Genomic DNA, 24,083 nt, shown 5'->3' with positions numbered 1-24,083 from the left:
TATAAATAGTATATTTTAATTATCTGAATATTAACATGAAATTAACTCCTAAAGGAAAAGAGTTTTTCTGAAACTTACAATATGACAAGGACAAAACAGCATATAAGAACTTACAATAACAGATAATAATGAGAAGAAATTAATTTTAAGCCTAATAGAATCCCACCTATATCTTACTATATCTATCAATTACTATTCTTCAATGTGTTTTGGCTTATGCCTCCAATACCCATTCTATATCTAGTTTTACACAGGCATTTTCTCCTACATTTTGTATATATTTTCCCTTTATATTAAAATGAAAAATAATAATAATTAAATTGGATACTGGGCAATTTTCATTTGATAGAGAATCATAGATCCCTATATTAGGTTTTTAAATACTTTATAAGCAACATTTCATTCAAAATGTTTAAATTACATTAGGTCTATATTAAAAATAAAATTTGATTAGTGAGGGAAAAGAGATTGAAATTTTGTTAATATTTAAGGTAAATTAAGAAGAAGTTATAAAACACACACACACAAAAAAAAAACAGTTGCCTAGACTAGAAGAGCATAGGAGTACCTATAAGGGACTATCTGTTAGAGTCTGCAAACAAGTCAAAATAACACCTGGCATTTTGCCAGGGGAATGTTAGAGTTCATAAACAAGTCTGGATGGTGCCTGGCAAAATGCCAGAGGGAGTGGTTTGAGAAGTAACAAAAACAAGCCATTAAGTGTGGAGATTCCTTATTGGTTGACTGATGTATCTAGTTTATGTTAATTAGATAAGCTGTGTGGAATGTATAAATACTGCTCCTGTCCTGCAATAAAGGGCTCCCACTCCTGCTGTATCAACGTACACAAGTTATTCGTCACCCCCCCCGGTTATTTTGCTGCAGCCGGACTGCGGCAACTATCATTTATATGATGAAAAATGTCCTCTTTCAATTAACTTACACTGTTCAGAATGTCTCATAAGGAACAGAGATTTTTTTAAGTGAATATATAAATAGGTTAGTGTGGCAAAAAAAAATGTGTGAACTTATTAGCATGAAGTAAAAAGTGTAATAATACTTCAAGAAATATTAGTAAGGGGAATAAGGAATGTACAAGTTGATTTAGGCACTTCATTTTCCCAAATCACAGACATAAAGTGGTTTCATTTCACATTCCATTGTGTTACAGTACTTTGGAAATACCTCTCAGACTATCTATATTCTTCAGGAGCAATAACTATAGTAATTACTATAGTAATTACTTTGTGAGAAAACATAATTCTAATGCAGTCTGATTTAATCACAAACAGAAAGTGCTTATCCTTATGTTTTGGCGATGAAAGATATCAACGAAGCTGTTACTTTAATAGATTAACAATGTCTTCTATAGTTGAGAAAGAAAAGGGAGATGATGGCAAGTAGCTTATTAGTTTGTATCCTGATGATAGTCAAAGAATCTTAGAATTCTGAGATTCAAACATTCCTAAAGATAATAAAATTCCCTTGCCAATCTAATTGCTGAAATCATCCATTTGTTTGAAATGTAAGTCACATTTTATACTAGATCATAAATTTCTGAAAAACAACAAATTGGATGAATTTATAGAAAAAAAAATCATACTTGAGATAAACAAAAGTCAGTGTTTCCAGCAAGTAAAACTCTCCAGGAGTGAAATGTGCTTCTTCTTAGGTAGAGATTACCCCGTTTTAAACATTACTCAGGAAACTTTTTGACACATATGTCTGCAATAAAGGGAAATGATTACTGTAGATCACATTGAGCTTTCAATCTATTTTTAAAATTTAAAAATATAATAAATAGTATGAGTACCTGTCCTAGCAATATTACATATGAAATAGACACTTATTAAGTAAAATATGGAATTCACTGCTGGGAAACTCCAAACAAAAAAGTTTTATGGTAAAACATTAAAATATATTCTTCTAATATAACATAATTAAGATGATTTGTAAAAGTGTGCGCAAACAACATTGTTGAAAGCAAAACTAGTGTACTATAAAATTTAAGTAAATAATTGATTAAATACGCCAATTCTTTTGAGATAATCTGAAATAGATAATATCCTTGTATTATAGAATATAAATGATGAGCCTCCTGTATGCAATCCACCACATTTGGAAACTCGGATTTACTCCATTGTTAAGGCTCCTTTTGTTCACCTCAACTGTTCAGACAAAGATTCTCCAAAGGAACATCTGAGCTATTCGATTGTAGGAGGTAAGACAGATTATTGCAAATACATCACTTCTTTGCTATTTTATAAGATACCCATGTGAGATATTTTGTAACTGTTGGAAACAAATTAGGGAACTGTAGTAGTAGCTGAAACAAATTGGGGAATACTTTTAAATAAAAACTTAAACTGTAGAAACAATAATACATAATGTAGTTTTTTGTCTGTTTTATTACCTCATCATTTTCAGGAAATACAAATAATCAGTTCACACTTCGGAGACTGGGTGTTGATCCTCCTTCTCTGGTCATCAGGCAGAATTTCCAGTATGATGTATTTCAAGGGATTCAAGACCCAGTGACTTTCCAGTTGCTTATTGAAGTCACTGATGAATTAGGTGGGAATAAAGCTCGTCAGCTGTCAGCTACTACCACAGTCATAATTCATGTGCTTCCCTGGACCACAGCACAGCCAACTTCTTCCACAAAAACATCCACAACTACAGTAAGCATCTAGTGATAAACTGCAATTCTAAAGTAGTCTGAGTTAGTCATAAACATAGAAAGTGCTTGGGTACTCTCACAGGATTATCCTGATGTTTTCGCAATGAAAGACATAAATGAAAATTACTTTAGTTCTGCTGAATTCTCATCATCAAAATAAGGATAAATCATTGTAGCTGTTAACTATTAAGTTTGAATTAAAGTAAATATATTGGGGCTGGAGATGTGGCTCAAGCGGTAGTGCGCTCGCCTGGCGTGCGTGCGGCCCGAGTTAGATCCTCAGCACCACATACAAACAAAGATGTTGTGTCCGCCGAAAACTAAAAAATAAATATTAAAAATTCTCTCTCTCTCTCTCTCTCTTAAAAAAATAAATATATCAACGTTAATAATTTTTGCAGGCCTTTATGCCATTTAGTTTAGGATACTTAGTAATTTTGTAGATTCTAAATATAGTGTACTTTTCTTTATTTAAGTTAATACTCAGAACAGTTATAAACAAAGCACCATAATAGGTTTCTGAAAATATCTGATAACTTGTTTTCTTGAAAAACATAGTCTCACTAGAGACAAGACATATACTTTGTCTTAGTTCGAGCAACGAAAATACCATAGACTGAGTAGCTGAAACAATGAACATTCATGACCTACCATTCTGTAAGCATGGAAACCCAAAATTAACACAATGGCCAATTCAAGGTCTGCTAAGTCCATTCCTAGGTTCATAGATATCCAACTTCTCATTATGTCCTCATGTGGTGGAGAGTTAGAGACCTTTGAGGTCTCTTTTGTAAGTGTACTAATGCTATTTAATAGAGTGTCACACTCATAACCTAATCATATATAAAGACCTTACCTCCCCATATGGTTATATTGAGGGTTAGGATTTCAATGTGTATAGTTTGAGGGAACACATCATTTAGTCCCTAACATGTTTAGAACAATTTATATAAAGAATACACAGTTTTAAATGATACAAATTATAGTACAATGTTATTTAACTTTGAAATTGAAAATAGGCTTTTTGCTCTAGGAAGCCATGAGTTCTTCACAAAGAGAGGACAAAAATTATGATGTAGTTCTTGCCGAACAGATGAGAGAGAGAGAGAGAGAGAGAGAGAGAGAGAGAGAGAGTCCGTGTGTGTGTGTGTGTGTGTGTGTGTGTGTGTGTGTTTGTGTTAATGTAAAGAGAAGAAAAAAAATTGGATTACCCTGGGAAAAATATGTATTCTGGGAAATGTTGAGAAGGTAGTGAAGGTAGTATTGCCAGAATAAAAAGGGCTGAGGATATATCTCAGTAGTAAAGAAAAAGGAAGCCCATGATAAACATGTAAACTATTAAACATAGGATGTCTTGACTGTAAAGCTGAGAAGTACAAATATCAATGACAGGAAGTTATAACCATTTCAAAGAAGGAAAGACAAATGCTCCCTGTTTGGTAATCTTTAAAATGCAAATAAAGAGAAAAATCAATTATGCAATAGAATTGGTCTTTTTGATTTCAGATAGGAGGGGTTTAAAGCAGTCAACTAGGCATTCATGTCCATGTCCTCACTAACTTTAGTATGATGGTCTCTACATAACTCAGTTAACCCAAAGAGAGACACTGGAATTAAAAAAGCCTTTTTTGAGCAAATTTCTTCCATTTCTTGACTTCATGTCAAGAAATTTTGTATTAGTTATGCAAAATCATTATAATACAAGTTTTAATATCCTTGGTAAAAAGAAAGTAAATTGGATAAAAATGGCATAGAACTGTTAATTCTCTCATATGCCTAAAATAAGCAAATTAAAATGATCTCTGTGGGAAAGTAACAATATTCTATGCTTCCAATTACTTCTAACAACTTTTGAATCCTGTGGATATACCACAGGATTGAACAGAGCCAGGTAAATTAAAACCAAGAAGTAATACAAACATAAATGTAGAAACACAAATGTAGCGATGGATTATCAAACACAAACCATAAATAATTATGTTTATTAAGTTCAAGAACCATAAACCAAGCTTGAAATCTGACCAGGGTATTGGAGACTGTAAATATAACATAGAATATTTAAAAACAGATCAAATATATCTAGGAACTTAATACATGAAATTATGATAATAAATTCACTTAATAGCTAATTATAAATAGCTTAAGAGTCCATGAAGAACTGAAGACACATCAGAAGAAACTGTTCAGCATGATGTTTGAAGAAAAAAGTGATAAAAAATACTAGAAAAAGGCAAGGACATAAACATGAGAAGAACAGTTAGTTTATTTTGATTTGAAATACAAAAGTCAGCACAGTGTCTAATTGTTTTTCAAAACTAATAGGAAAAACAAAAAGAAATCTATATTTAAACACACACAGAAAAGCTGCATAAAGTCAAATATAACATGAATATGAAAATCTATCAAGAAAAAGAGATTTCCGTCAAAAGAGTGTCTACGTAACAGATAACTTTACAATGGGAAGCCAGAAAAAATGAAAATGTTCAAGTTGCAAAGTAACTGCCAACCTAGTATTCTATACTGAATAAATGTGTATTTAAGAGTATGTTTATGGCTTTTATATATGGTTTTGATATATCTCAGTTTTATTATGTAGTCTTTTCATTCATTCATTTTTAAATATTCCTATTTTCTTAACTTCTAAAGATACGAGACATTTTCTAGTTATATTTTATTTATCACTTATTTATTTACTTATTTTATTTATTCATTTACTTGTGAAACTGGGCGTTGAACTTCTAGCACTCCACCACTGAGCTACAGGGGAAGCCTTTTTTTACTTTTATACAGGGTCTCACTAACTTTTAGAGGCTGGCCTTGAACTTGTGATCATCCTGCCTCTGCTTCCTGAGTTGCTGGGATTATAGATATGCACCACTATGCATATCTAATTAAATATAATATTTAAGATCAGAGATAATTTTAGACAGATTTCAATCCATTGAAAATATTTTAAGACTTATCTTACAGCCTAATTATTATCAAATTTTGTACAAGTTCATGTGGACATTTGATGTATGTATGCACTACAGAGCAATGATAAAAGAATGATAGATTCACAAAGTTATATTGGATGATCGGTATGGGTATATACAAAGTAGGAATAATCCTCTGCCTAAATCAAGTCCAAATGAATTGTAAATTTAAATGACAAAACTAAATAAAATAACTAAACATTAGAAAGAATATAAGAGACTATCATAATAATTTTGGGATAGAAAAGGCTTTTTCAGGACCAAATTTTTTTTTTTAAAAATCTAGTGATAAAATTTTTAGAATATTAAGTACCTTCAAAGTAAGAACATCTTTTTTAAGAATGAAATAATGGGAAATCTGATGTTTGCTCCAGGATAATCAGAAGTGGGAAGGAGTAAGTAAAAGTAAAAATTAAATCCGGCACAATTTGTGGTCATTAAATTGTGTGATGTGTATCTGGTGAGTTACTATGTTTTTTGAACTGTCATATACATTTTAGATATCACAAGATAGTTTTAAAATGACAGAAAGGGAAATAATATGATGGCTTATGTACTTTGTTAAACTATTACTGTTTTATGTGGTAAATTGTTCTCCAAATATACCTCATAAATTAAGTACTCTCTTATTCATTAAAACTCTGTTATCTACTTTAGAGCTTTTTGTCACACCTCTTATATAGTCAAACTCTATAATTTATGCTTTTAAACATGAATAGTCTTCTGGTCATCACTAAATTAGTTCTCAGTCTTTCTGCCTAGGCCAGTATAATTGATCATGGAACTTTCTTTCACACTCAACAAATATGTGTTCAAACAATTTTATAAGTCAAGTAAAATTTTCCTGAAATCCAGTTATATTGTTGGTGATATTGTAAGATGTTAGAAGAACATTCCAAAGGGTTAAAATATATTGTTTTTATTTCGGGCTGAACATGAACCTTAACTCCCTATTATGAGTCAATCTTCTGCGCTGGATCTTACTCCTTTGGGAGAGATTATTTTAGCCTGTACTGCTACGGGGGGAAATATCTTAACTTACATTAACACATGAATTTCCACCATCCAAATTCCTGATTAAGAAGGCAAAATCTAGCAAAGCAAAAGGCATTGTAATAAAACATAAATAAATTCTTCAGCAAAATGTGAAAGGAGTTTTAAATTTGTAGTTGAGCTAAGTGGAACTGTAATCCATACACTTCCTTTGGCAAAGTACATTAGGCTTACTAAAAGAGGCAGACCAATTAAGGCTGTCTGGAAATGATTACCAACCTGTGACTTATGAATTTATTTCCAAGGAATAAATGCTTTCCTCCATAAGCCATATGAGCTTTAATGTTTATGTGTGTACTTATATAATGCATACATCTCTGCAGGGACATATATGTGCTTCTCTTGCAAAAAGTATTACCAGACCAGAAGAAACCTTAGAAAGTCTATAGTTCAACTTGACCATTGTGCAGGAAGGAGAAATGATACCAAAGTAGGTTATAACTTCCACCTGCTTGAGAGTGAGTAAACAGACACAGAAGCACACCTACATATTTTAAGATAGTTTTCTAAACATCTAATATGTCTAAAAGCTTATTAAATCTATTACTGATTAGCTATTATTTATAATTTGGAATGTAATAAAATTATCATTTATGTCTCCACCTGTCTATTTACCAACTATATAGTTGAATCTTGGTCTGCCTGTTGGTATACAAATTTGAATAAGTTGGAGAAAAGCTTTGCAGGTATAAATAATAGAATATCTAACTTGGTCTAAATAATAAACATTCTTATTCAGCAAATGGGCGGCACTGTAAAGGCAAAAACTTGAAAACATCTGCATAGCAATCTAAGAGAGGTGGACTTTATTTTCCAATCAGGGAGGAGATAAAGAGGGAGTACAAGATAAGGATGGCAAGATCAGATATTTCTATATGTTTATGATGTTTGAATGAGGATGAAGAAAACATGAAGGGAATATTGGTGGATGGAGTACATGAACACAGATAGCCTTGTTTTAATAATCCAGACTTAAGCCTTGAAATAAGACTTTCATGTTGAAATGAATGCTACATCTCACATATACATTAGCAATGGAATTTACCATCTTATTTTGTTTGAAATTGGTGTATTATAATGTGTACTTTTATAATATATCATGGGAAAAAGAATTTCTCTTAAAATTTAGTCATTAAAGTTATAGACTGTTTTATTACGATTATTACAAGGCATATCTTTCAATTTAGAATGTTGAATTAGATATGAAAACATAAAAACATTTCTAAGTGGTTAAAGAACACCACCAGAAATTTATCTGCTTTTAAAATATAACTATAAAAGCCCCTTACAAAAATAGAACATTCTTAAACCAGATTTCTAATAGTGCGTGCTTGTAAATTTTAGAGAAAGGCCTGATGATTAAAAGCTCAAAGTAATTAAAAATGGATCAATTGTATTATAAATATTATAGAAGACATCTTCAGCTGGAGGACAAACTTTTCAACAAAAATTTCTTGTAGGTTCTTGAAAAAGAATAGGGTATCTCATATACTACAATTTGCTGAAAGCATTCCATAAAGACCTTTGTATATTTTACAGTGCCAACTATGGTACTTGATAAGTCAAAAGACTCATGCCATATGTTATAAGAAAGGTATGTGATAGCTCTTAATTGGTAGAGGTGGGGGTTCATGAACTGTTGCAGAATCTGATGAAAACTATAGTCCCTCACTGCAGTACATTGCCCACATATATGTGTGTACACAACTTTATATTACACTTTACAGCTTGTGAAATCCATTCATGGAACCTGGATTATGAAACCCCAATTAAAAATGGGTTTATCAACTACATTTGAATTGGTAAAAACTTTTCCATAAGCAAAATATATTTCCATTAGTGTAAACACTGCAAGATAAGCCACTAACACATAGCTTAAGAAAAAAAAAACTATGTGGAATATTCATTAAATATATTGACATTTGTCAGCCTCTTCTTGACACTAGAATTGGTAAAATAATACCTGACACTTAAAAAGAAAAATAGGAGGAAATCATTTCATCTTAAATGTAGAAACAGTTAAACAAGCTAGTAGTAAATAAATAAAAACCTAAACTAGCTTAAATAAACTGAACCATTATCTCCTGGTTCACCTTAGTCTTTGAACCTATACCTGCTTATTCAGAGGTCAGTCTCAGAGCAGGTAGAGAAGAAAAAAGAAACTAAGTCATCTTTCATGAACTGAATGAAATTCTTCCAATTTTAAATCAAGATTGTAGAAAAAGACAATGAGGTAACTGGCTAGACACTGTTTCCTGCAAACATAATCCCTAAGGAATGATGAATCAAAATTCCTGAAATGATCTGTTTGTAGCAAATTGAACCCATAATAAAAATTCCAGGACTAATGTCCATTTTGACAATATGGAAGACAGCAGAAACTCTAAGTCATTCTAATTTATAATTGTTTTTGACCTTTATTTCAACATGAAAAGTAGAAAGGAGAGAGCCTATTAAAAAATGTCTGTCAATCTTTTCATTGGTTCATCCTGATAACACGTTCATATTTCATGATGTGCATAAGTATAATAAAAAGAATTTTGTCCCATCAGTGAAGAACTGAAGAGGCATTAGGTTCACAGAGTGACAAATTTGTGATTTTTCCATGTCTTTTACTTAATCGGAACTTTAAAGATTAATCCCAAAGATATAATGGCAGCTTAGAGACTCATAATGTTATATGCTTGCTCCACTGTTGTGCTCACTGCACAGGTTCACTACTTTTACAAGCTGGCATTGCCTCATCAAAGAGAAGTCCTTACCATTGTATAACTCATAAGCCAATTTGCAATCCAGTCTTCCTGGTACTTTGTTCTCAGTCAAGAATTTAGCTAGTGGTGTACTGGAGCAGGATCACTCCAACTAATGGGAGCCTAGTAATGAAAGCCTAGTGCTACTCAGAAAGCTTATGGTTTGATTGTTAAATTTTTTGTAGATTAACATAAGTTATGTGCCTGTAATCCCAGCAGCTTGGGAGGCTGAGGCAAGAGGATCTGTGAGGTCAAAGCCAGCCTCAGCAAAAGTGAGGCTCTAAGCAACTCAGGAAGACCCTATCTCTAAATTAAATACAAAATAGAGCTTGGGATGTGGCTCAGTGGTGAACTGCCCCTGGGTTCAATTCCTAGTAACCAAGGGCAAAAAAAAAAAAAAAAAAAAATCAGGTTATGGTAGAAATATTTATACCATGAAACTGACAAATACTAATACCAGGGTTTTTAAAATTGTATTTTAAGAGTTGGTTTACAAGTAGACTAGTGGGCTTGTCCATATTACTCTTTAGAAGACTCGGGAAGGTAGAAAAAACTTAAAGTAAGACTAACAAATTCTTAAGTTTAATAGGCAAAAATGAAGCCATGGAAACAGAAAGGAATATGTATTCTACATTATTACCCTTTACTTCAAAGAGTAATTCAGTAGTATGGCTATTTTTAAAGGTCAAAGTACCTATTACAAGTCACAGGCACTTTCTGCCAACTTGAATCTAATCTTTTCTTTTGGTAAAACTACAGCAGAGACTACAGCAATATCTTACTTGTGAGCTGTGATTTAATATCCTCTCTGTTTTGTCAGTCTAGAAAGTGAAGCTCATTGTAGCATCGCTGGGATTAACCAACATCTTTTACTCCTGAACTAAACTCCTCTTGTTCTTTGTCTTTTTCAAATATGATGACTAAAATAGCAGCAGAGGCGCAGCGTTAATAATGGTCACAAACTGATAGCTTACAGAATGATACAAACTCCCATAAGGTATGTTTTTTCCTAATAGCAACCCTACTAACTAGGCAGCAGTGTCCCAAACAGAAATTGACTTGTCCAAATTGTGATAAATCATAAGCACAGCTTAGGTCTGTTTCCACAGGCCATGTTTGTACTGCAATTCTACTATTTCTGTATTTCCTAAACTAGATTAATTCATGTACCCCTTTTGAAGAAAAATAAATCTCCCAGACACCCAGCATTGATTTACATTATTTTTTATAAAAGGTAAAAAAATATATATTTGATTATAATATCTTAAGGTGTGGAGCAGAAGTGTAACAAATCTGCCTCTTTTATCTCAAGTTATTCCTAAAAATAAATCAGTAAAGAAGATTGATGTAATGGCTCAGGGATGATAAAGATAATACCTTTATGGTTGGCCAGAAATTGGAGGCTATAAGGAGGTATATTTAAGGGAAGCATGTCCATTTTTATCAGTTCTATCAGAGCATGCAGGACTTATGTATGATGGGATATGATGTATATATTATCCTTGTGTGGAACAACAATAACAGGTCCCTTAGACCTAGGGAAGGGGCTTTTGCTGCATATCTGGAGGCATTCCACTATTCACCTCTGTCTGTAAGTTTCAGACATGGGAACTAAGCAGCTAAGACAGTGTTACGGTTTGGATCTGGAATGTCCACCAGTGGTTCATCTGTTGAAGGCTTGTATCTCAACACAGAAATGTTCAAACGTGGGGCTTTCAGAAACTGATCAGATCATAAGAGCTCTGACCTCATCAATGAGGTCATCATTAATGAATTAATGGGTCTATGGGCAATAGCATTATTGTGGAAACTTTAGAACATGGGGCCTAGCTGGAGAAAGTAGATCACTATGGCTTACACTAAAAGGGTATTTCTTGTTCCTGCCCCACACTCCGTCCTCTCCGGCTGTTTCATAGCTGCCACATGGTAAGCCTGCTTCACCACTAGCTGCCCACCGTCATGGTAAAGCATTACTTACATTAACCAAGTGAACAAGACCTGAAGTCTCTGAAACTGTGAGCCAAAATTAATCTTTCCTCCTCTAATTCATTTTTCTCAGATGGTAACAAAAAGCTAATACAAGTCACCCTTCTTTCTTTAGGTGTGACTTGGAATAAAATCTCTTTATGACCCTTTAGCCATTTCACTTTCTGCTGTGTTAAGAAGTGACATATTATGCAACTGTATGAGCATTTATTTCTATGTGTATTATGCTGCATTTAGCCAGTCTATTTTTAAAGGTTCCATGAGTAAATAGAATCACATTTTATATTCATTTACTTCTTGGTCTTTGTGTCCATCTAACTCCCAGTAGGAAATTGATACAGAATAACTTATAAGAATTATGGAAGGAGGCATTTGAAAAGGTGTGGACAACATTAAAGAAAACCAACATTGAGTACATCAGCCTATCATTTTATAAGTAAAATATATCCTGGATATTGCTACATAATTTTCTTTTCTGACTGTTTAACTACTCCTTTGCATAAAAGTAAATATGTATTCCTGGGTTACTCAATAGCAAAGCTAGAATTTATTTTTAAGGAAAATAGTGTCTTACCTAACAAAACTGAGAACATTACTTACACGAGTCTCTTATTTGGTGGTTTATCTCATTTAGGAAATAAAATTCTTGTAAATAAATCACCATCCTCCCCCAGTAAAATTGAAGATTGTGCTTGGTCACATAAACTGAACTTCCTATAGAAAAGTCCTACAAAGTGTGATACCTTCTCAAGTTGAATACATAAATATTCCATCTACATATGATTTTCCTTATGTGGGAAGACATCTAACTTTAACAAGTAGCCAGGCATGAAGTACAAGTATAAAGTAATGCTCAGTGTATGATGCAGATTCTGAATTTGTATCATATTTGTTACATAATTATACATTTTAGTACATTGATATCACATTTAATACTATTTTTTAAATAGAATTTTTTCAGAACCTAGTATAATTTATTTTAAAAAGTAATCTGAGAAGTAAAAGCCAATAATCTATTTAACATTTTACAACAAATAAAAAGTTTCCATGGCCTTCAGAGAATAATAATGTGGGTCATCAAAGTGGGACAAATCACTAGGATTAAAGAGATTTAAAAAATTATTTTAGATCATTTTATTTTCCTTTATTGTGTAATGTCTTTTTGCTAATTGTTCTGCCATTGTAGAAAAATGATAGTTGGACAATAAATTATTTTAAACTTTTGTCTTTATATTTTAAAATAATTTTCCATATTCTTTTTTCTTTTTTGTGTATTATTTTCATTTGATGACATATTGATTGAATTGGGATCTAGAATGGAAAGTAAATAATAAGTTTTAGGAGTAATATCAGAGTTCAAAAAAAGTAAAGCAGTTGACTTTTTTTGATATAGTAACAATGCTCACGAAACACTTTAGACATTAATTTCTAAAACTTTTATCATATTTTTTCATTCATAGTATCACCAAGCCTCTTTATTAAAGGGAAATAATGTTTTCAACCCAAAGTTTGAAATGAAAGAAATGGTAACAGTCTCATTTCACGCAGACTCTGTTGAACCAGTTTTTACATTTGAGAGTAGATAATCTCAAGTCCCAAGTAGTATATAGCAGGGATTGGCCATGAGAATGAAGGGGGTCCTGGCTCAAATCCCAGCTCTCCCAGTTCATAACTGTAAACCTGTGCTGAGCCATCACCAGGCTTGAGCCTCCATTTCCAATTATTAACAGCTATTTCATAAGCCCTCTTAGTTAAATGCCCAATAAAGAAGGCCATTAATCTGTACTAGTATTGTATTAATTGTTGTATAAATGTTAATTCATTGATTGAAGACAGTAATCTATTTTTTAAAAATATTCAGGCTTAAGTGATTGCTGAGATAGTCACAAAACCTCTGGTTATCCTGCATAGTCTGCACTGAGGGGGAAAAATATGGCCTGTTTTCTTTATATTACTAATTTTTTTCCTAAAGCTTATTTTACAATATTTATTAATTTTAAATCATATTTTTAGTAAGTTGGCAAAACTAGCATTTCTGCTTAAGTTATCAGTGTTTTATTACTAAAAAGTACTTAACATTTCTTATAGAAGTCTGGTCCATATTTAACTTGAAGTTAAATACATACATGAATTGGAACTTCTTATTGACAATCTTTTAAAGAAAATCTTCAGTGAGAGTTAGATGAAATAATTGGAATGTCAGTAGAAATAACATAAATTGTGTTCTATTAGGTTATAGCCTTGCACATCTGCTGTGACTCTAATATCCACGACGAAAGCTGTCATGACAGGGAAGATTATCATTATTGTCTTTTCTGTAAAATATAACTAGTTAAGTAATTAAGGTTATGAATCAAACAAAATTAACTGCACACAGCTGTAAGGAGCTTAGTGCGTGACCAAATGACAGATGGGAAATTCTTTTGTTTTCACTGGTGATTTACCTAATGGTGAGATAAATGTCTGATGACATACAAACTCCAGTGTCCCGTCAATCCTTAGCCATTTATTTCATCACTCCTCATGATCCTAAAGGAGAGGAGTAACTGCTCAATCATCAAAGTGTGTAAGTATCTTTGTACTGTCTGTTTGGGCAAACCTGCAAGCAACAGAAAAAAAAAAGTTTCAGCCTGAATTTAATAGCATATTTACAACGGGTGAAAAGGTGCAATTTGTACAATAACATACACATGATCTAAAAATGACATTCAGAAAGTTTAGGATATAATTAAAATGAATTTAAATAGTTTTCCCTTAGGAGAAAATAATAAAATTAATATTTGAACAAAATTTCCTAATTATGAAATTTGTGTGTAAGCCCATCCATACATAAAATTTCTACATTAAATAAACCCATCACTTGATTTAATCAGATTCAAAGTTTTAACTATTTTTTGCTATGTTGTGAAAGAGAACTGAGAGATCAGGAATTTAAATAATTTTCTCAAGCTTGCAGACTTAGTAGAACCAAAGAGACTGTGAAAGAGACAAGAGAAATGTTTCAGATTTGAGGAATCCTCTGACCAGTTTGGTGAGTTGGAAGAAAAAGAGTGAGATGAAGTGATGAATAAAGGGGTCATATCCTGAAAAGATTTATAAGCCATAGTAAGTATAGAAATTTATATCCAATGAATGAAATTGCAAGTCATTTTGACCAGTGCTGTAAAGGTAGAGTAAACAGATGTAGGCCAGACAGTGTAGCAAAATCTGGCTTGAAGAATAATAAGAGAAAGTCTATGAAAAGGATACTTGAATTTGATGAAGACCTTTGATGAACAGAATAAGAAGCAAAGATATTCATAAATGATGGAAATGGAGGCACAGATGTGAGATCATATGGATTATTCACAAAGATGAACAACCAAGTGTGTCTAGAGTCCATAAAGCAGGGTGGCCAGATGCAGGGCCAGAAAAATAGATTAGGTAAGTAGATTAGGTAGATTGACAAGGACCCAGAGTCAATGCCATGGACTTTGGGCTTCATTTTATAAATAATACATAGCCAATTTAGATAGTTTCGGAACCGAAAGTAGACCAGCAGAGTCAAGGATTAAATAGAGAAAAAAAGACCAGAGGCAGCAAGTCCAGTCAGGTTGAACTACAAGAAGTAACAAAGAGCAAATGCCTTTGTCCTTATGATTATTATCCTCTGGGGGCTCCAAAGAGCTTAAAAGCAATTAAAACATAAGGGAATAATAAGCTATGGAAACATCAAGTGTATGAAATGCTAATCCCCAAATTCAGTTTTTTCAAATTGTTTTGAATCACTGATTGAAAGGGTGTACAGAGAGAGAGAGAGAGCTTGCAAGCACCAAGCCTGCACATAAAACACGTTTAAATATTTATTCAGTGTATATGATTACTAGAGAGATTAGAATAGCTGTATCTATTGTACAAAAGACGTTATAGAGATCAAATGAAACAAGAGATATGAAAGCTCTTGTAATAAACATGTTATGTAAATATAATCCATTAATATTATATTTAATCCCTGTAGAAAGGTTTTGCTCTTTTTATATTATTGCAGCAACAAAGTAATATCCCCACTTGTCTTAGGCTTTGAAATGTTAAAAAAATGTTCCTTTTATAATAAAAGCTTTAGATATGTTTTGTGTAAGTACATGAGAAAAAGATGGGGAATAATAGAGAAACAGGAAAATATAGCCTTGTTTATCAGACAAGCAAAGTACAAGTGAGGATGATTCTTTCATCCAGCTTCTAAGCAATTTTCCAGTGCCTTTAATTGGCTCTATGGAGCTGGATTCTCTTGGACAAAAACTTATATGATGACTTTTACATGAAAACTATGGTGATTTACAGAACAGTACCTCAACCCTTTGATACAGATTTGATTTTTTCTTTTCTTTTTTTTAATTGATTGTTCAAAACATTACAAAAAAAAACTCTCACAATATCCTCAGTTTGGGGAGAAGGTAGCATAGAAAGCTGGAAAGAACCTGGTGCTTGAAGATATACAAATCTATATGTGAACATCATTTCTGCCCCTTGGAGCTGTAGAACTCCAGGTAACACACCAAGCCTCTCTGGGCCTTCATTTCTCCTTTGTAAACTGCTGGTGGCAAACACCTCTCTTTCAGAATGGGTATTAAGGGAAACAGAAATAGCTTAAAGACTTGGACAAATCCTGGCACATGGTGGGTAATAATGCATGCCAACTCTACCCTTTGGAGTTGTAAGGCTCTATACTCTATTAAGCAATTCTTGGAATATAGTAGGTGTTCAGTAAATATTTTTGGAAGAAACACTGGTACAGATTGTAGTCTCTTTCCTTATATTAGTAATAGTATTCTTCCCACTTGCACTTGGTAGGGGTATTATTTCTTAAGGAGCTGAAAACAGAGCTAGGTGATTAGGTGGTAATCAGGTTGTCTGTCATCCTTTTCATTTTTTTTTTTTTTATTATGTGGAAATGCAATAGAGTATTATTTATTCAGGAAAATAAAAGTACAGTATTTCAACAAACATTGTGGGAGACTAGTCTGGTTTCTTGATCTTTCTTGTCTAGGCACGCCCCTACCATTGTACTGTAAATAGAATGTTTAGTCATACAATACTTAATCTCTACAACTACAGCAATCAAGAAAGTGATCAGGATTCTTCTCATTGAATCATGTAAATAGTACTATTTCTGCTACCACCACTGTTAATCCTTTTTGGAAAGGTCTGTTCCCCACACCTTTTAATTTCATTTACTTATTTATTTTTCATTTCTGTGAAGCCAGTCTCCTGACTTAAGTTACCTTAAGCAATGGCACATGTGATGCATGTGTTCACAGAATTTATCCTATCTTATGCTGCCATCTGCTGGGAACATACTCCTTAGTGAAGGACGCCAAGTTAAAATCTACAGTGAGCTTTGTGTTAATTACTAGCTTCTTAAGTGGTTCCCCCTGAGATGATGCGGGGGATTCACCTAGGAAAAAGAGCCTTTTTGTGCTTTTATGATAGGAAGCAGAAAAGGGAAACAGAGATCTGACTAATTTTTAAAATAATACTTCACCCTGTAAACATCTTGCTGATTCATTCTACCTGTCATTTAGCCAACACTCCCTTAATGTCTTTTCTGTGCCAAGAGCTGCAGAGAAATGGTCCTTCTTTAATAATTTACTTCTCAGTAGGAAAATTCAGAATTAAAACTAATAAATATGGTAAAATATTCTAGATGTTACAGTAGAAATAGGAGGAAAGAGAGTGGGTAAGGCAATTCTACCCCCAAAGTTAAAGGTTCTTGCAAAAGCAAAGGCAGAGGATGACACTGATATGGAACAAATGCTCACCACGAGGGAAAGGCAGGAAAGAGGGTTCTGGCCAGATCCAATATTACGAACAAAGATATTTATTTCTAAAGAGAACTGTTTGTTTGTCTTTAGTGTAGAAAGAGGAGTTAGTTTGATACTCCTTGTATTTTACTGTATGTGGATTTTTAATTTTTCAAATAAATATCAAGTGAAATATTTTCAATTTTTATATGAAAATCTTATTTTAATAATAAAGAGTAAACAGTGATATATGAAAAAACTCAGAGTACACTATATATTTTTTGTCAATGGCATTGTTAATGTTTAGTAAACATTTCCTGTATTACTCAGATTACTACTTCTGTCTTGAAGAAGATTTCATATTACTGGAGCCCTGATAACTGGTTTCCTGCAGTATTAACTCTAACAGGAGCTCTTTTTATGGCGTGCCTCTATGCTGGTGCATGGTGCCTCTTCAAAGAGTAAGATTTTAGTTTTGCTTCCATTTGAATTTGTTTGAATATCATAAAACACATCAAGAATGGCTTTAAAAGACCAGGATGAAAGTGGAAAGAAAAGGTTGAGATAAATTCACCTATTACTTTTAGTGCTTGGTAAATGTTATCTTTGCTGATAATCGCAACAAAGCTGGAGAGAATAGTACTTCTGTTTTAGATTAGATTCAGGATGTTTTGGTTCAAAAGCTAATGTTCTTTCTCTAAGTGATCAATCCAATGATACAAGCATTAAAACAAACAAACAAACGCAACAAAAAAAGGTAAAAGAAATGAAATTTTGAAAGATACTACAAAAAATACATAAAATTTAGTTGGTACATATGTATAAACGATATTTACCTACCTAAGGATAGATAGAGGTCCTCAAAAGATAAAGAATTGTAAGATAAAGAATTGCAATAGTAACTATAGGAGGATCAAATTCATTTAAAACTTATTACCTAAGTTCTTATGGTTTAGATATTGTGACAGGTGGTCAGAATACAGAGATGATAACAGATAATACCTGCCCTCAAGGAGCACCATCTCTGGTAGAAAGGACACAGGAAAATGAATAGTTACATTAGATTATAAAGGAAAGTGATAGGGGTCTAATTAGGATTTAAACATGTTTCTGCAATATACCTAACTCACCTGGAAGGATTCGGTAAGAAATTTTCATGGACAAAGTGCTACTGAAGCTGGCTTTTAAAGAGCCAATGGAAAAATATAAAAGGCACAAAATGTATTTTAAAGTGATTTATTTTTCTTTTGAGAAGGATAGAAATGGAACGTGAATAGGTTAATATGAACTCTACAGTTTTACTCATGTTAGAAAGTAATGTTAGTTACTAGTAAGGTTGGTTCTTATCCTGGAGGATGGAGTGTAGACTCCACAAGGTAATATGGGTTAGCCTGAAAGTAAAAGTTTAGGAAGGACCATAAAGAGGTTGTGACCTTTATATGAAGCGGAGATAGTTCAGTGAATTTAAATTTCTGTTTTGAAGGTGACATATACCTTAGAATATTATGTGGATTTGTAATGGTAGTATCAACTGCCTGAATAAATAATTTATTATTTTAAAAAACAAGCAGTTAGTGAATTAAGAAGGCATAATCAGTGTTTTTATTTTTATTTCCACTTCTTCCTATGAGAAATTCCTGGTCTTAAAACTAGCTTATCATGGAGGGGTCTTGTAGATGTGCTACAACCAAGCATGACAGAAATCGAAGTGCTAAAATACAGTATCTATCAAACTAGAAACTTCTCCCCTGATATCTAATGTCATATATATCCCATAGTCCCCCCCTAAATGTAGAAATGTTATTCTGAAATATTTTTAACATCTAAAAAGCTATTTTCTCAGTTTTGAGGATACCACCCAATTCCCAAATAATTATTTTTATGGAAGTTTTATTAAAATGAAGGATAAAACTATAAAACTAATTTATTTATCCTTGTAAAATTAAGTATACTATATTCATTTTAAAATTCAAAAGAAATTCTTATTAACTGGCATATATTTAATAGATTAAATTTTATTTATTTATTTTTTTGCCTGGGAACGGTTAACTGGGAAGCTCAATGCTAGTAAGATTAAAGCAGGTAACTACATTTGATAAAAAAAATAAGCACATTGGTTTCATTTTGTAAATGTCTTCCCTGTCCCCTACCCAACCTCCTTTAACTTCAGTGTTCCTGCCTGTTCAAGATTATTTCCTCACTGTCACAAACATCAGCAGCATCAACCAAGTCTCACTGCCAAGGATCCAGGGCAGGTACCAAGGTAAAAGCAGATTTGATGTTTTAAAGAAAGAAATTTTAGGCTTTATAAACTGGTCCTAAATGCTTCAATAGACATGAAATTTAGAAATATAAGATTTTGATTGATATTTTAAAAAGTTACATTTAACCCTTAAATTCTTTGTCAATTTTTTTAAGTAGCCCAAGCTTAATTCATCAATATTTATTGACTACCTAATATTATTTCAATTATAGAGGCATACTAGAGAGCAGAATTGCATTTACAAATGCTCATTATGACCTAGTATGAGTTTTCTGCTGCCATTGAATTGGATTAATACTGTTTTCAAGTCATTTAATGATAAGAGGCATAAGTGTCCCAGGGATGAGAACAAATATCATGTTTCAAGAAACCAAATGAAATATATAAACTTTTACTTAGAACAGCATCGAGATCCATTACTTTATTTAGAAGAGATAGTATCTGAGATTATTAATAATAAACACTTCTATTAATCTTAAGAACATAAGTGATTCTGATTTATAATGTCTAGGAGGCTATTAAGAAATACTTTATAGTCTATTTAAATATAGCATTATGTAGTGTTGGCTTACCTATTGATTTATAAAAGAAACCATTGCATCATTTATTATTTATGTACATAACCACTAAAATATATCACTTGCATTAAAGATTCAATAAATATTTCAAAAATTTATTTAACACTTTTTGTAGGCATGGAAACTCTTTGAGTAGTGTTCCCAAACCAAACTCAAAACCAAACTTGCTGCCTGGAAATCATCAGGTAAGGAAAAAGAGAACTCATGTCAGAGATACTAGAAGTTATTCTTGCATTTTTCATGGTGTCCAGACAATAAAGCATTTGCAAATAAACTGTCATAAGTGGTAACTCATAAATCAAAATGGGAGATTGTATGCACTTCAGTTGAGTGTGGAAGTGAAAATTAAGAAAGAGCTAACATTCTATTTTAAGTGCTTGACATTGGTGACAGTGACGAATGAAATTATATAGCAAGAGAAATCTATATTGATGGTGTATTGGTGAAATGGCTTTCAAATTTCCTTCACTATGTTTTCTCCCTTTTGAAGGATGAAAAAAGGTAGGTTAAATTAAATTGCAAACAGCAATGTTTTGTTGAATTACATGATTAATTTTTATGTAAAACCATATTTGATTCAATGTCTTTGGAGAGGTATTTTCCATTTAATACCAAGGTCATTAGCATATATATTATTCTAATCCATAATATTAATTCAATAGGCATTTATGCAACACTTAACTATCATAGGCCACTCTTCTGATTACTTGGGAGAATCTAAGGAAGCATAAAATATGGCTTTTGCTCTTCAAGAACCCATAATCCAGCTGGGTAGAGATATAAGTAAAAAATTGTAGGGAATAATATATGGTAGTTTTTTTTTTTAATTTTTCTTAACATGCACAGTGCATCTAATCAGCTCCATACGAATTCAGAGAACAGCAAGGTCCTTGTGAGGTAGACCAGTAAGAGAAGACTTTGTAAAAGAATGAGCACTGGAGATATGGTGAATAATTGGTGTGTGTTTATAGATGGGGAAGAGTGGGAAAAGGTTGCATAGTCTTGGCATGAAGCATGGTGAACAAATGCCAACACTTTCACAAAGTTTTCTTCCACTTGGGCCAGTATTCCTTTCTCTTTTGCATTTCTCATACCTGTCATCTTCTCCAGTTCTACCACTCAGTCTAAGTTAAATGCATCTACAGGGCCTACATGTATCTCCTCATTGCTCTCCTACCACATTATTGTTTTCACTTTTGTGCACTAATGGAAATGTCCCTGAAGAACACCACCGTGGAATTTAAGCACAAACACTCTGTCAAAGCTGAGGCTGGCACTAAGTGACTTACCTTTTCTACAATTCTTCCTTGCACAGTGTACATCTCTTTCCTCCTTTACAAATTATTGCCCTTTGGGGTGTATATAATTAGATTTTAACAATCCTTACCTATTTTTGTTATCATCCCCTAATCCTTCAGTGACTTTAATTCTTGGCTTCCGGGGTTTTTATCCTATAATACTTCCTGGCATCTTATAGCATATTTAACCTTCACAGAAATTATCAACTTTTATCATGGCTGATCATTCTTTTAACTCCTATGTTCTTGCTCTTTTGTCCTTCTTCCTATTCCAGACACCCATCCCTATGGTCACACCCAAGACTGTAACATCATCAATAATCATAACACTTCAAAAATCTAGTGTCCAAATATCATATTCTCTATTATCCAACTTAATCCAAAATACTTAGATATTTATTAATTTATTCCACATCATTATGCTAAAGACTGTGTTTCTCTTTCTTTCTCTATTAGTTCTCTAATGTCACTTTACTTGTCATCCTGATGGGATTTCATTGTTCATCACTGTTACTCTGTTCACATAGAGTTCACTCTTTGTCCTACCATCTCCTTCAAATTCAGGTAAAGAACTCAGTCCTGATTAAAGCAATCTGTCATTGAATCTGTGGCTGCATTTAAGCAGCAATGTGTTCCTATTGAAAGTAACACAATTATGTGCTCTGGACTCAGTTCAGATTTATGACCATGTTTTCAAATCGTAGCTCAATGTAATCACATCAGACTATAGATCCCACATAAATTCACTTTTACCACCTTCAGTGATGAAAATTCACAGCTCTCCTGCTTTTCTCAAATCTTCAACACATCCATCTCTTCTCACTCTGAACTGTGATTTCTTTGCACATTTTACAAACAAAAGACATATCTGATTTAAAAACTCTAAGCCTCTAAAAACCAATTTCACTAACATGCCTGCATCAGTACCATACATTCTTACATCCCAAGTCCAGAGAAGTGTTCCTGTTTCTGGGTATATCCATCCACTCCAGTTATAATTTGGGGACCCACATCTCTGGTCTTCTCATGGATACATTTTCTATGTTTCACTGCTAGGTTATTTGCATTACCTGACATGACTTAAAATCTACTACTTCTGAAGTACTTCCTCTGACCCCGTTCACATTTTCTGTAACCATCTCTTTTCTGTTACTCTGCAGAGTACTATCCTTTAAAATACTTGTATAAGCTGACTATACATAATTTCTCTCCTCCAAGTATCTACTCAACTCAGTGAAAGATCTCCACATATTCGATACTCCACTGAAATAGCCATTATATAAATTTCCAATGACATATGATTTAGGAGAGGTCTGACCTAATTCTGATTTCTCTATACCTATTGTTATCAAGTCAATAGGAAGGTGATAGAGCACAATCTTTCTAGCTGCCCTGAGAACACTGTGTAATGGTGAGCAATATTTGGATATGACCTCAGTACAGTAAACTGCTCTGAAACTATACAGAGGCTTTCCGTATGTTTTAAGTAATGACTTAATGAATAATTAGATAAACAAGACAATTATTTTATTCAGTTGTCAGATTTCCTGAAGTTTGAATGACTTTAGTATAGTGGGCCTGTGAATTGCAAAGTAGTAATTCTATTAGGGATTATAAGGTCATTGACAATGTCACTGTTGACATTTAGGAAGACAATTTAGAATAAAATAATAATTGTACATGTTTTCTTCCAGCTGTCAACAGTGTGATGGGCATGTAATTGATCCTGGCAAGAAGCAGAATATGGTATCAATATTTCTATGTTTAAAAAAGTACTTTCTAAACAGGATCAATTTCACAATACTAAGGAGCAGCATTATGGAGTGATTAGTGTAATGTTAAATTTTGATTATGTAAAATATGCTTAACTTAAAGAATTATAAATGCTTATTTTTGATTAAAATTACAAGTACATTATAAGTTGTTGTATTGTTTTTTTAAAAAAAATATTTATTTTTTTCTTTATCACAATGATTCATGAATTGTTGACATACTTTTTCTTAAAATCTATATTCTGAAATTCACAAACCCTATTCTTATGTAGTTTCAAATTCTTTCTCCATATCCGCCATAAATCTCCTATTACTACTTGAATAGACTTAATTAATCACTTTTGCCTGCCAAGACCTCCCTGTTTCTTTCCTAAATTTCTTAAATAAATTCAAACACTACTTCCACAATTACTATGTAATGACACAACTATTTATGGACAATATTGTGTGGGCATGTTCTAAGTGCCAGTCTCTGTGGGCAAAAAACACATAATGTTCAGTCCTCATAAAGCCACAGAGAGGTAATAACATTCCAAATTTTCCCACAAGGAAATAGAGACTGGGAGCTAAATTTATATTGTCAAAATTCCAAATCCTTAGCAAATGAAAATGAGCATAGTCTTCACTATCCCTAGAAATATTCAATCCCAAATACATTTTATCAGTTCTATGAGTATAGCACCATTTGTAGCTTAGTAAATTCGTCACAATGTTTCATGCCTTTATTCTTTGTGAAGAACATCATTACATGTATTCTAGTTATATCACTTTTTCATTTTATGCTCTGACTGCCTTTACCCTTCCTCAACCAGCTAAGTTCTATTTGTAAAACAAGACAGTTTAGACATCAAATCACCTGAAGAAACTTCCTTGAATGGGTGTGTCTCCACTTTGTTCCTAAAACACCATCACATATGATATCATTGGCTTCTATCTTTGTTTTTCTTC

The 24,083-nt window shown here is 32.8% G+C and overlaps 1 protein-coding gene across 1 annotated transcript in view; it reads left to right on the top strand.

Annotated features, from left to right (window-relative positions):
* LOC114085178 (cadherin-related family member 4-like) overlaps window positions 1-23,187 on the top strand; it is a 93,288-nt gene extending 70,101 nt beyond the window's left edge. Inside the window, exons 16-21 of the mRNA XM_071613501.1 lie at window positions 2,080-2,221; window positions 2,428-2,681; window positions 17,555-17,685; window positions 19,395-19,487; window positions 20,181-20,250; window positions 23,058-23,187. Of these exons, the coding sequence (XP_071469602.1) occupies window positions 2,080-2,221; window positions 2,428-2,681; window positions 17,555-17,685; window positions 19,395-19,487; window positions 20,181-20,250; window positions 23,058-23,072 (705 nt within the window). The 3' untranslated portion in view covers window positions 23,073-23,187. The remainder of the gene's footprint in view (window positions 1-2,079; window positions 2,222-2,427; window positions 2,682-17,554; window positions 17,686-19,394; window positions 19,488-20,180; window positions 20,251-23,057) is intronic.
* Window positions 23,188-24,083: the final 896 nt, after the last annotated feature.

Source organism: Marmota flaviventris, chromosome 1 (genome assembly GCF_047511675.1).
Source record: "Marmota flaviventris isolate mMarFla1 chromosome 1, mMarFla1.hap1, whole genome shotgun sequence".
In the NCBI taxonomy this organism is placed as follows: Eukaryota; Metazoa; Chordata; class Mammalia; order Rodentia; family Sciuridae; genus Marmota; species Marmota flaviventris.
Note: the sequence above shows the minus strand (reverse complement) of the source record. Positions and strands in the feature narration are given on the sequence as shown.